Source organism: Mustela nivalis, assembly GCF_964662115.1.
Source record: "Mustela nivalis genome assembly, chromosome: Y".
NCBI classification, from domain to species: domain Eukaryota; kingdom Metazoa; phylum Chordata; class Mammalia; order Carnivora; family Mustelidae; genus Mustela; species Mustela nivalis.
Window position 1 is genome coordinate 30,524,069 of NC_139041.1, and position 12,111 is coordinate 30,536,179.

At 36.6% G+C, this 12,111-nt stretch overlaps 1 protein-coding gene across 14 annotated transcripts in view; it reads left to right on the forward strand.

Annotated features, from left to right (window-relative positions):
• The window catches only part of LOC309856859 (lysine-specific demethylase 6A-like), a 193,197-nt gene that overhangs the window by 130,204 nt on the left and 50,882 nt on the right, over positions 1–12,111 (forward strand). For 8 of the 14 annotated variants that reach the window (XR_014307372.1, XM_082718555.1, XM_082718561.1 and 5 more), the window contains 3 exons: positions 1,122–1,217; positions 2,201–2,581; positions 10,346–11,124. Coding sequence is in view for 13 of the 14 variants with exons in the window: in XM_082718555.1 (XP_082574681.1) it covers positions 1,122–1,217; positions 2,201–2,581; positions 10,346–11,124 (1,256 nt within the window). In the remaining variant the exon portion in view is untranslated. The remainder of the gene's footprint in view (positions 1–1,121; positions 1,218–2,200; positions 2,582–10,345; positions 11,125–12,111) is intronic. The other 6 variants (XM_082718554.1, XM_082718556.1, XM_082718558.1 and 3 more) reach the window with 2 other exon arrangements.

The following is a 12,111-nucleotide window of genomic DNA, read 5'->3' on the forward strand; positions in this document are numbered from 1 at the left end:
CCTTTGTCAAAGGTTAACTGACCATATACCTGTGGTTTGAAATATTCTTTTGACATATTTTCCCTCTATTTTAAAGCAAGAGGTAATAAGCTTTAATCTTTTTTAGTCGTTAATTCTTAAAATTGAATGGCAGTAATCCAAATTTGTTGAAGTATAATGAGTAACAGATTGAAATTGAAATTCATTTTACCTTTTTTTTTTTTTTAATTTTTAATTTTATGAATTTATTTGGCAGAGAGCAGGCAGCGGGGGGAAGCAGGCTCCCCGCCTGGCAGAGAGCCCGAGCCCGAAGCAGGGCTCAATCCCAGGACCCTGAGACCATGACCCGAGTCGAAGGTGGAGGCTTAACCCACCGAGCCACCCAGGCGCCCTTATCCTTTTATTTATTTATTTAATTTTTTTTTGAAAAAGATTTTATTTATTTATTTGACAGAGAGAGATCACAAGTAGATGGAGAGGTAGGCAGAGAGAGAGGGAAGCAGGCTCCTTGCTGAGCAGAGAACCCGATGTGGGACTCGATCCCAGGACCCTGGGATCATGACTTGAGCCGAAGGCAGAGGCTTTAACCCACTGAGCCACCCAGGTGCTCCCTAAGCACTTTTTAAATACATTTTGTTACTTAAATAGTTCTTGATGCCTATTGTATTTTTCAGGTGGTTTCCATTGTTTCTGTTACCAAAAATGCTGTTTCTGAGCAATTTTTTTTTGTTAAAGATTTTATTTATTTTGACAGACAGAAATCACAGGGAGGCAGAGAGGCAGAGAGAGAGGAAAGGAAGCAGGCTCCCTGCCGAACAGAGAGCCTGATGCAGGGCTCGATCCCCGGGATCATGACCTGAGCCGAAGGCAGAGGCTTTAACCCACTGAGCCACCCAGGTGCCCCTCTGAGCAATTTTTTAATACCACATTTTTGTTACTTAAGTAGTTCCTGATGACCTTGTTTTTGATCTTCCTTTCTTAGATTTCTGGAAAGACTGAATTTTGGAATTGATTACTTGAGGTTAGAAATCACAGCATTTGATTACACAGAAGTTCCAAATTTATGGTCATTTTTCAGAGTGACAGGTTGCCTCACAAACTTCTGTTTCTTAACTTTATCTTTATATTCTCTATTTTTCTAGCAGTTGGAACAGCTGCGGGCAAATAGAGATAATTTAAATGCAGCACAGAAACTGATGCTGGAACAATTGGAAAGTCAATTTGTCTTAATGCAACAAGTATGTATATTATTTTTATTATAATGTTTATTACCATGCTAAATATTTTTCCTAAGTACAATATCATTTGAGAATAAATTAATCATCATCTCTATTTTCTGCACATATTTTGTAGAACTTATATGCCTGGGAGTGCCTGGGCAGTTCAGTCTTTTCAGCATTTGACTTAATCCCAGCTGAAGTCTTGATCAAAGGGTGGTTAGTTCCTTGGGCCTCAGGCTATGCTTGAGCCAGCTTTTACTTACTTACTTATTTTTAAGATTTTATTTATTATTTGATGGGAAGAAAGCACACAGGTAGGGAAAGCAGCAGGAAGAGGGAGAAGCAGAGAGTCCAACCTAGGGCTCAGTCTGAGGATCCTGGTATCATGACCTAAGCCAAAGGCAGACGCTTAATGACTGAGCCATCCAGGTGCCCCAGGGAGCCTACTTTTAAAAGAAAAGACAAAACAGAGTGGACACATTTTGTTTGTTTGTTTGTTTGTTTTTAATAGCCGTAAATTAATTTAGAACAAAACACTCCCATGTTTTCCTTTATATCTTTTTGGGGGGGGGTAAATTAGTCCATAGAACAGGTGTGTTAGAACACAGAAATACATAGAACATAGAACTCACTTGTTCTATGGACTTACTATTATTTTAAAATTAAAATATCCCATCTTGAGGTGGAGATGTTTTAAGGAGTGTTTATTATGAAGGATTTGGCGTAAAGGTAATAGAATGGAAATTTGAAATCCTCCCATTTTGTGATATAAAACAAGGCCTATAGTTTACTAACTGGTTATTTTAAAATGCTTTGTTTTGCCCTTGTAACACTAAATAAAGAATTTTCTTTAACTATATAATGAAAAAGATTTTTGTTTTCTCCATGTTTCATTTTTTAAATGTATGTTTTTTAATTTAGAGATATTAAAATATCATAATAATACTAAGGGATGTATCGATTACATGTTTTCAAGCAGGTTTTCTTCTTTCTTTTTGAAGGGACAGACAGGACAAACTACTGGAATTCCTAATGGGCCAATAGCTAACTCATCACTGCCTACAAACTTAATCTATAGCCAGCAACCACATTCTTCTCTGCCTAGAGAATCTAGTGTCTCCCAACCTGAAGTACGCTCTGCTTGTTTTGAAAAGCCTTTGTCCAGTGGACCATTTACTGGAGGCTGTGCTCCTTTTGGCACATCAAAATCACTGGGGAATACAGGCATTACTTTGGTAGGCAATAATTATGTAACAGCAAGTAGAAGTAATGGAAATGTGCCTTACCTGCAGCAAAATGTACTCACTCTACCTCATAACTGCACAAACCTGACCAGCAGCACAGAAGAGCCATGGAGAAAACAACTGTCTAACTCCTCTCAGGTAAAAGATTCTCTCTCTACTTTGTTTGCTCTTGAATAATTTTTCTTTGGCTTGTGTATATTTTCAGAAGAAATAAAATTTAATAATCTCACCTGTAAAAATTACTTTTAAATAACTCAAAATTGTATGATAATTATAAGTGTTAAATTTTACAATAGTATTGGGGCGCCTGGGTGGCTCAGTGGGTTAAGCCGCTGCCTTCGGCTCAGATCATGATCTCAGGGGTCCTGGGATCGAGTCCCACATCGGGCTCTCTGCTCAGCAGGGATCCTGTTTCTCTCTCTGCCTGCCTCTCTGCCTACTTGTGATCTCTCTGTGTCAAATAAATAAATAAAATCTTAAAAAAAAATTTTTACAATAGTACTAATTAAAAGACTACATTGTAGAGGAATTCTGAGTTCATAGAAAATGGAGTGGAATGTACTAAAAGTTTCCAAAATTACTCCATCCTTTGGTTCCCCATCCTATATACCTTGTAGTAATGTAGCATTATAATTGCAGATGATAATGTGTTGTTCATACACTGTTACTAGCTAAACTCTATAATTTACATTGATTGTTTTTCTTTATGTTATTATTATATTGGTCCTAACAAATTAGTAATGACCTATATTCACCTTTATGGTGTCACACAAAGTGGTTTGACTGCTGTAAATATACCCTGGGTTCTTTATATTCTTCCTTGACTATGGTGAACCTGTGCCAGTAACAGTTTTATTATCTCTACATTGTTACCTTTTCCAGAAGTTCATAAGTACAGTTTGTTGGCCTTTTTTGAATGACTTTTTTTCACTTGCCATTATGCATTTTAGGTTCTTTTTTTTTTTTTTTTAAGACTTTTTTATTTAACTCACAAATAGGCAGAGAGAAAAGGGGAAACAGGCTCCCTGCTGAGCAGAGAGCACGAAGCCGGGCTCCATCCCAGGACCCATGATCTGAGCTGAGGGCAGAGGCTTAACCCTCTGAGCCACCCAGGCACCCCATATTTTAGGTTCTTGCATGTCTTTCTTTGACATAATAGTCATTTTGTTTTTCATTACTGAATCATATTCCATAATTTGAATTTATCAGAGTTCAGTTACTCATTTACTTACTGAAGGACTTGATTATTTGTACATTTTGCAATCCTGAGTAAAGCTGCTATAAACATGTATTGCAGTTGGGATGAACATAAGTTTTCATTTCATCGGGATGAAAACCTAAGAGTATGATTGCTCGTCATAACACAATGTTTAGTTTTGTAAAAAACTAACAAATTATGGTTGTAAAACATTGGGACAATTTTACATTTCCATCTGTAATGACTGAGTCTACTTTTTGTTTGCTTTTCCCAGAATTTGATGGTCCATGTTTAAACATGAAGGTTTTTAGTTTGGGCAGATTAAAACAAAGTACTATACATTAGGTAGTTTATAAACAACAGAAATTTCTTTCTCACAGTTATTGGAGGCTAGAAAATTGAGGATCAGGGTAATGGAAGATTTTGTAATTGTTGAGGGCCCTCTACTAATCTTAGTCAGCATTCTTCTCACTGTCTTCAAATGGCAGAAGGAATGAAGACACTTTCAGGATCTTTTCTTTTCTTTTAAAGATTTTATTTATTTGAGAGAGACAGCACACATGAGTCAGAGGCAGAGGCAGACTCCCCACTGAGCAGGGAGCCCAGAGAAGGCTCTATTCCAGGACTCTGGGGTCTCTTTTATAAGGGCATTACTAATCTCTTCCTTGAAGCTATTTCCTGATCTTTTCCTAAAGATCCCATGGGCAGTGAGGTTTGTAGTTTGGGCTTTGGTAATTCTAGTAGGGATATGGAGGTACCTCATTTTTTAGTTTTATAATTCTCTAATGTGTTTCGGAGCATCTTCTCAATCCATTTATATTAACTTCTGAGGCATGTGTTCAGACCTTTGTCTGACCTGTATCCATTTTTCAATTGTATTAACTTCTTAATGTTGGGTGTTAGCTATTTTTTTCTTCCTTCTATATTTGATAGTCCTTCACCACATATGAATATTGTATTTTCTTCCCCAATTCCTACTTTTTTTCTCATTCTTTGACAGTGCCTGCCCCTTGGAGAGCAGAAGTTTTTAGTTTTAATGGAAGTCTAGTGTACCAGTTCTTTCATGATTGTGCCTTACAAGTAATATTGAAGAAGTCTTCACCATGTCTAATGTATCTAGATTTTCCCCTATGTTAATCATGCAGTTTCATAACTTCTGCATTTTACATTTAGATCTGTGATCCACTTTCAGTTAATTTTTTATGAAGGGTGAAAGGTGTAAAGGTTAAAAAAGGTTTCACCCTTTGTTTTTTTTTTAAGATTTTATTTATTTATTTGACAGACAGAGATCACAAGTAGGCAGAGAGGCAGGCAGAGAGGAGGAAGCAGGCTCCCCATGGAGCAGAGAGCCCTATGTGGGACTTGATCTCAGGACCCTGAGATCATGACCTGAGCCAAAGGAGAGGCTTAACCCACTGAGCCACCCAAGTGCCAAGGTTTCACCCTTTTTATGAAGTGTGAAAGTGTAAATGTTAAATTTTTAAAAACTAATAAATTAATTAAAATTAAAACTTTAATTTAAAACTAGTTGTTCCAGCACCATTTAAAAAAGAATGTATCTCTCCATAATAATGCTTTTGCTCCTTTATCATAGAGCAGTTAACTATGTTTATGGTCTGTTTCCAGGCTGTATGTTTTGTTCCCTTGATCAGTTTGTCCACAGTCTAGTTCTTTGATAAATATAGTTTTATACCAAGTCTTAAAATCAAGTAGTGCAGTTCTCTAGCTTTCTTTTTTTCCTGCAGAATTTTGTGTTGGCTATTTTGGATGTTTTATTTTTCCATAAACACTTAAGAATGACTTTGTAAACATTAGAATAATTGTGCTGGAATTTTTATTTGAATGCATTGAATCAGGGGATGAAATTTCTAAGACTTGACATCTTAAAATACCTAACTATGAGGGGTGCCTGACTGGCTCAACAGCCAGTTGACTGAATGACTCCTAGAACATCCAGCTCTTGACTTTGGAGTATGAGTTCAAGCCACACTTTGGGTGCAGTGATTACTTAAAAGGGGGACGGGGAATGAACTATGAATATAGAATCTCTCTTAATTTTAGTTTTTCATCACGTTTTGTTTTCTTAGAGAACTTTTCATCATGTTTTGTTCTTCTTACAGATCTTTTCATCATGTTTTGTTCTTACAGATCTTTCACATGTTTTATTAGATTTATCCCGAAGTATTTCATTTTGGGGGTAGTATTGATGTGAATGCTATTAGTGATTTTTAATTTGAGATTCCATTTGTTCATTGCTGGCACAGGAAAGCAAGTGACTTCTGTATTATACCCATGTATCTTTAATATTGTTTATTAAATCCATGAGGTTTTGTTGAGTTTTAAACTTGGTATTTGGGCAGTTACATAACGTTCAAGGAATGTCTCCTACCTTTCTTCCTCCTTTCCTCACTTTCTTCCTTTTTAAGATTATTTATTTGGGAGAGAGAGAGCAGAGTGAAACACGAGTTGTGGGAAGAGGCAGAGGGAGAGAGAGAACCAGGCTCCGGCTTTAGCAGGATCTCAGGACCCTGGGATCATGACCTGACTTGATGGCAGTTCCTTAACCAAATGAGCCATCCAAATGCCCCTTCTTTCTTTATTTTTACTTTATTTCCCTTTTATATCCTTGCTTTATTACATTAGAGTTTTTAGCATGGTTCTGAAAGAGTTGTGAATAGGAACATCTATGCTTTGTTCCTGATCTTGGGGAATGCTTTGGGTTCCTCACCCTTCATATAATGCAGGTGTAGTCTTTTTGTAGATACTCTTACCAGAGGAGGAAGTCGCTCTGTTTTCCAGGTTTACAGGAGTAATTTTACCATGCTTGTGTTTGCTTTTCTTTTTCTGTATAGATCGTACAATCATATGGTTTTGCTTTTTCAATGTTTTAATGTGATGGATTACAATGAGTGGTTTCCTAATGTTGAATCAACCCGCATACCTGGGATAAATACCGCTTGGCCATGGTATATAATTCTTTTTATACATAGTTAGATTCTAGTTGCTGGTATTTTGTAGAGGATTTTTGCACCTGTGTTTATAAGACATACTCCTTTTTTGGTTTGTTCTGTTGTTACTTTTTCTAACATCTTTGGTGATGTCTTACAATGTTTAGTATTGATATTAAGATAATCATTATCTTGGCCTCATTAAGTATGGTTATAAAATGTTCTCTCTGCTTCTGTTTTCTGGGGCAAACAGTAGAGCTTTAGGATAATTTCTTCCTTAAATATTGGGAGAAACTCAACCAGTAAATTCATCTAGCTCTGGTAGTATTTTCTGTTACGGCAAATTAAGTTTGGCAAGTTGAAGAATTAAGTATAGTTCACATACAGTGTTATATTACTTCCAGGTGTACATATAGTGCTTCCACAATTCATGTATTAGGCAGTGCTCACCATAATAAATCTAATTCCTTTCTGTCACCATGCATAGTTACACAGTATTCTTTACTATATTTCTTATCCTGTCCTTTACATCCTGTAATGTATTTTATAACTAGAGGTTTGTACTACTTAATCCACTTAAATTGCCTATCCGCATTCAGCCCTCCCCTCTGGCAACTACCACTTTATTACTGTATTTGAGTATGTTTCTGTTATTTATACATGTACACATTTAATTTGCTTTTTATATTCCACCTGTAAGTGAAACCATAAAATATTTCTGTGACTTATTTTATTTAATAAAATATCCTCTAGGCCCATCCATGCTCTCACAAAGACAGCATTTCATCTTTCTTACCATTAATAGTATTCCATTGTGTATTTTTATACTACATGGTTTTTATCCATTCATCTATTGATACACTCTTTGATTCTTTCCATAATTTAGCTGTTGTATAAATAATGCTGCAGTAAACAGAGGGGAGCATTTATTTTTTCAAATTAGTGAAGTCCCCCCCCCCCCCCCGCCCTTGGGTTAACATTTAGTAGTGGAATTGTTGAGTAATATGATGTTTCTATTTTTAATACTCTAATTTTTTTTATTCTTAATACTCTATTTTAATACTCTTTACTCAGCATTTGCTCCAATTTACATTCCTACCAACAGTCCATGAGAATTCCTTTTTCTCTATGCCTTGACTAACATTTAGTTATTTTGTGTCTTTTGATTCTAGCCATGTTGACAGGTGTGAGATGGTATCTTATGGCTTTAACTTGTATTTCTTGTTGAGTGATATTGAGCATCTTTCCATGTGTCTATTGTTCATCTGTATGTCGTCTTTGAAAAACTGTCTGTTTGGGTCTCCTATCCATTTTTTAAGTCAGACTCTCTCATTTTCAGTATTGAGTTATTTGTAAGTTGAGGATGCTAACCACCTACCAGGTATATCATTTGTAGGTTATCTTCTCCCATCCTATAGATTGTCTTTTCCTTTTGTTGACTGTTTCCTTCGCTGTGTAAAGCTTTTTATCTTAATAAAGTTCCAGTAGTTTTCAATGTTTTGTCCCCTGTCTCAGGATTCATATGTAGAAAAATATTTCTGTGGCTGACATCTGTGAATTAATGTTTATTTTTGTTCTACAAATTCTGTGGTTTCAGGTGTTGCATTAAGGTCTTTAATCTCTGTTGGGTTTATTTTGTGTATAGTATAAAAAAGTGGTCCAGTTTCATTTTTTTGCAGGTAGCCATTCAGTTTTCCCAACACCATTTGCTAAAGCGACTGAGACTGGTTTTCCCCCATTGAATATGCGTGGCATTTATTTTCTTATGAGTACTTTGAACCTTTCATCCCACTGTTGTCTGGTATAACAAGTCTTGTTTCTCTTATAACTCTTAATATGTGGTGAGTCATTTTTTTGCTGCTTCTGGATTTTCTTTTTGCAGATTTTGGCAGATATTTTACTATGATGTCTCAGGTGCAGTTTTTTGTTCGTTTGTTTTAGTTATGGTTTCTAAACTTAACTGAGTTGGAAACAAGATTTTTTTTTTATTAATATAGAAAGATTCTGCCTTTATTTTTTTCTTTCAGTACAGTTTTTGGTGGCCTATTCCTTTAAGTGTAGGCATTTTTTTCTATTAGGTATTGTTCACTTAAAGTCTGTATTAGAACTCTGTGTTTAATTTTTTTTTTTCTCAATGTATGTTTTTTACCTTAGTAAAAAGTTAAAAGGAACTTCTGAATTTGTTCACAGCCACCATCTTGTTTTTATCTCTGGTTTTAACTTCTAGTCTAGTCTCCTGAAATATTTCCCTTCGTGCTTAATAGGCTGGGGACTAATTCTAATTTCTTATTAAATTTACTGGGGTCTAAAACTAATTTATAATGATCAGCATTGTGACCATAGCCCATCAGGCTTCTGTTGGCTTTCTGTTCAGTGTGGGTTGAGGAATACATTGAAAATTTCAGTCTGGGGCACCTGGGTGGCTCAGTGGGTTAAGCCTCTACCTTCATCTCAGGTCGTGATCTCAGGGTCCTGGGATCAAGCCCCACATAGAGCTCTCTGCTCAGCGGGGACACTGCTTCCTCCTCTTTCCCCTCTCTCTGCCTGCTTGTGATCTTTCTCAAATAAATAAATAAAATCTTAAAAAAAAAAAAAGGGAATAATCGTGGAGTAATTAGGATAAAATCTTTATAATCCTTGTATAAAATCAATTTTCATCAAAGTAGCAAATATTGTCATCTAATCAGTACTATTCAAAAGTGGATAGGCAATTAAAAAACACATTCACCATCATCAAACTGACATACAGATTTTTAAAAGCAGTAAGTGTATTACTTCTATAGCTATAGATCAGAGTACTTTTGAGTTTATTCTCTTAACGGGACTCCATGGTACACTGAAAGCAAAGAAGGACTTGAGAACAGACTGAAATTTTCTTTTTTCTTTCTTTTTTTTTTTTTTAAGATTTCATTTATTTATTTGACAGAGAGAGAGAGAGATCACAAGAAGGCAGAGAGGCAGACAGAGAGAGAGGGGAAGGGAAGCAGGCTCCCTGCTGAGCAGAGAGCCTGTTGCGGGGTTCGATCCCAGGACCCTGGGATCATGACCAGAACCGAAGGCAGAGGCTTTAACCCACTAAGCCACCCATGCGCCCCGTAATACTTTTTAGATAAGTGATTTGTGCTATTTAGTTTGTGTAATGGCTTCACTTGGTAATGACACAGGTATGTATTTTTTACCATTTCTAAATTTACAGGTAACATTTCCATAAAGGTGAAAATGTATATAACAGAAGTAAGCATTAAAAATTCTTAAAGCCCAGGGGCGCCTGGGTGGCTCAGTGGGTTAGGCCTCTGCCTTTGGCTCAGGTCATGATCCCAGGGTCCTGGTATCGGGCTCTCTGCTCCGGGGAGACTGCTTCCTCCTCTCTCTCTCTCTCTGCCTGCCTCTCTGCCTACTTGAGAACAGACTGAAATTTTCTTTTATCTCTGTCAGGTAAATAAATAAAAATATTTTTTAAAAAAATTCTTAAAGTCCTTATATGAAGAAATATCTTGGCACACTAATACAAATTATGCAGCCCAGTTATATAATTTTTGCTAAAGATTCTAACCATCTTAATCAGTGGATTATGGGACCTTCTAAAAATAAGTTTTAGGTTTTAGATTGTTATACTCTACATTTAATTGCTTATTTTTGTGGCTTACTAAACATTTTTAATCCTCAGTACTGTTCTGTGTATGTATTCTAAGTTTGCATAATAATTGGTTTAAGCAAATCTTGGTAATTTCTTTTTCTTTTTTTTTCCCCCCCAAGGGGCTTCACAAAGATCAGAGTTCACATTTGACAGGACCCAGTGACGAACAACCTCCCTTTTCTACTGGGCCTGCACAGTATCTCCAGGCAGCTAGCACTGCTATTCAGAAACAGACTGGACTTCGAACTCTGCCTAGCAATTCAGTAACACAGGGAGCTGCATTCAATCACCTCTCCTCTCCTATTCCTACCTCAGGTGGACAACAAGGCATTACCTTTACCAAAGAGGGCAAACCTTCAGGAAATCGATCCTTGGTGCCTGAAACAAGCAGGCATGTTGGAGACAAACCTAATGGCTGTGCTGGTGTCAAAGGACTTTCTAATCATGTTCAGCAATTGATGGCAGAACCTGTTTGTAGTCCTAACCATGGAGATTCCACATCACCAAATGTACAAATTTCAGACAATCCTCAGGTCTCTGCCTTGTTGGTTGTAAAAGCCAATGACAGTGGGGGTAGTGGAGCTTGTGACAAAGTCAGTAATTTTCACCCCACTGTTTGTACAAAGACTAATAATTCTGTTGCCTCTTCACCCTCTTCAGTCATTTCTACTGCAACACCTTCTCCAAAATCCAGCGAACATACAGCTGTACACAGCGTTCCCAGCCTTAACAGTCCTCACAGTAGGTTACATACATTTAATGGAGAAGGTCTAAAGAACTCACAGAGCTCTGTAAAAACGGACCTGCCTATAATTAGCCAAAAGCCTGGTCCTCAAATTATACCATCAATATCTGTGTCCATATATTCAAGTTCCTCAGAAGTTCTGAAGGCATGCAGGTTAGTATGGGGATGTCTGTAACAAAATGGGAATGGTTGACTACTATTCAGATCAGTAAATAATATTTTGACTTTATAAGTAATAGAACTTATGTTTCAGAAAAAAATGTAAGCTAATAATAATAATCTAAAATAACAATTTCAGAAGCGTCTTTTTTATGCTTCGTGTTATGGTTATCATTTAGCAATGTGTCAGATGTGAAAAACATTTTCTACAACCTGCTTTACCTGAGAGGAATGCTTTTGACTAGTATTGTCTTCTGTTGGCTATCTGAGTTATCTGCTTCTCCACGATTGACCTTATATTGGGAAATAAAACCTGAGAATGAATGAAATCATACTTGGTAGTAAACAACAAAGCCAGGAAAACTACACTGTATGATTTCTTCTGTTAATACTCTGACTGTAGAAGAGGTTATAAAGTAGGCACTCTGGTAAGGGTTAGCCATATTCTGCTGCTCCCAGAAATTTTTTTCTTAAGTGTTTGCCTTCCCACAAAAGAAGAATCAAAGAATAAGGAAAACTTTGTTTTGGTATTGTGATACCAGATAGATTTCCCCCTCTAACAGATCTTAATTTAACTTTTAAAAAATAGATTTACTGTGGTATGATTCACATATCACATTGTACTCATTTAAAATGTATAATTCAGGGGCGCCTGGGTGGCTCAGTAGTTAAGTGTCTGCCTTCAGATCAGGTCATGATCCTAGGGTCTTGGGATTGAGCCCCGCTTCGGGCTCCCTGCTTGGTGGGAGGCCTGCCTCTCCCTTTCATACTCTTCCTTGTGTCTCTTATGTGTTCTGCTATTCAGAACTGAAAAGCTTCTGTACTGCTTGTATGTCTCTCTCTCTGTCTAATAAATAAATAAAATCTTTAAATAAAATAAAATGTACAGTTCATTGGTATTGTAGTGTATTCCTAGGTAAGGGCAAGTATTACCACAGTCAAATTTATAGGAATTTTAGCACCTCAAAAGGAAACTAATAA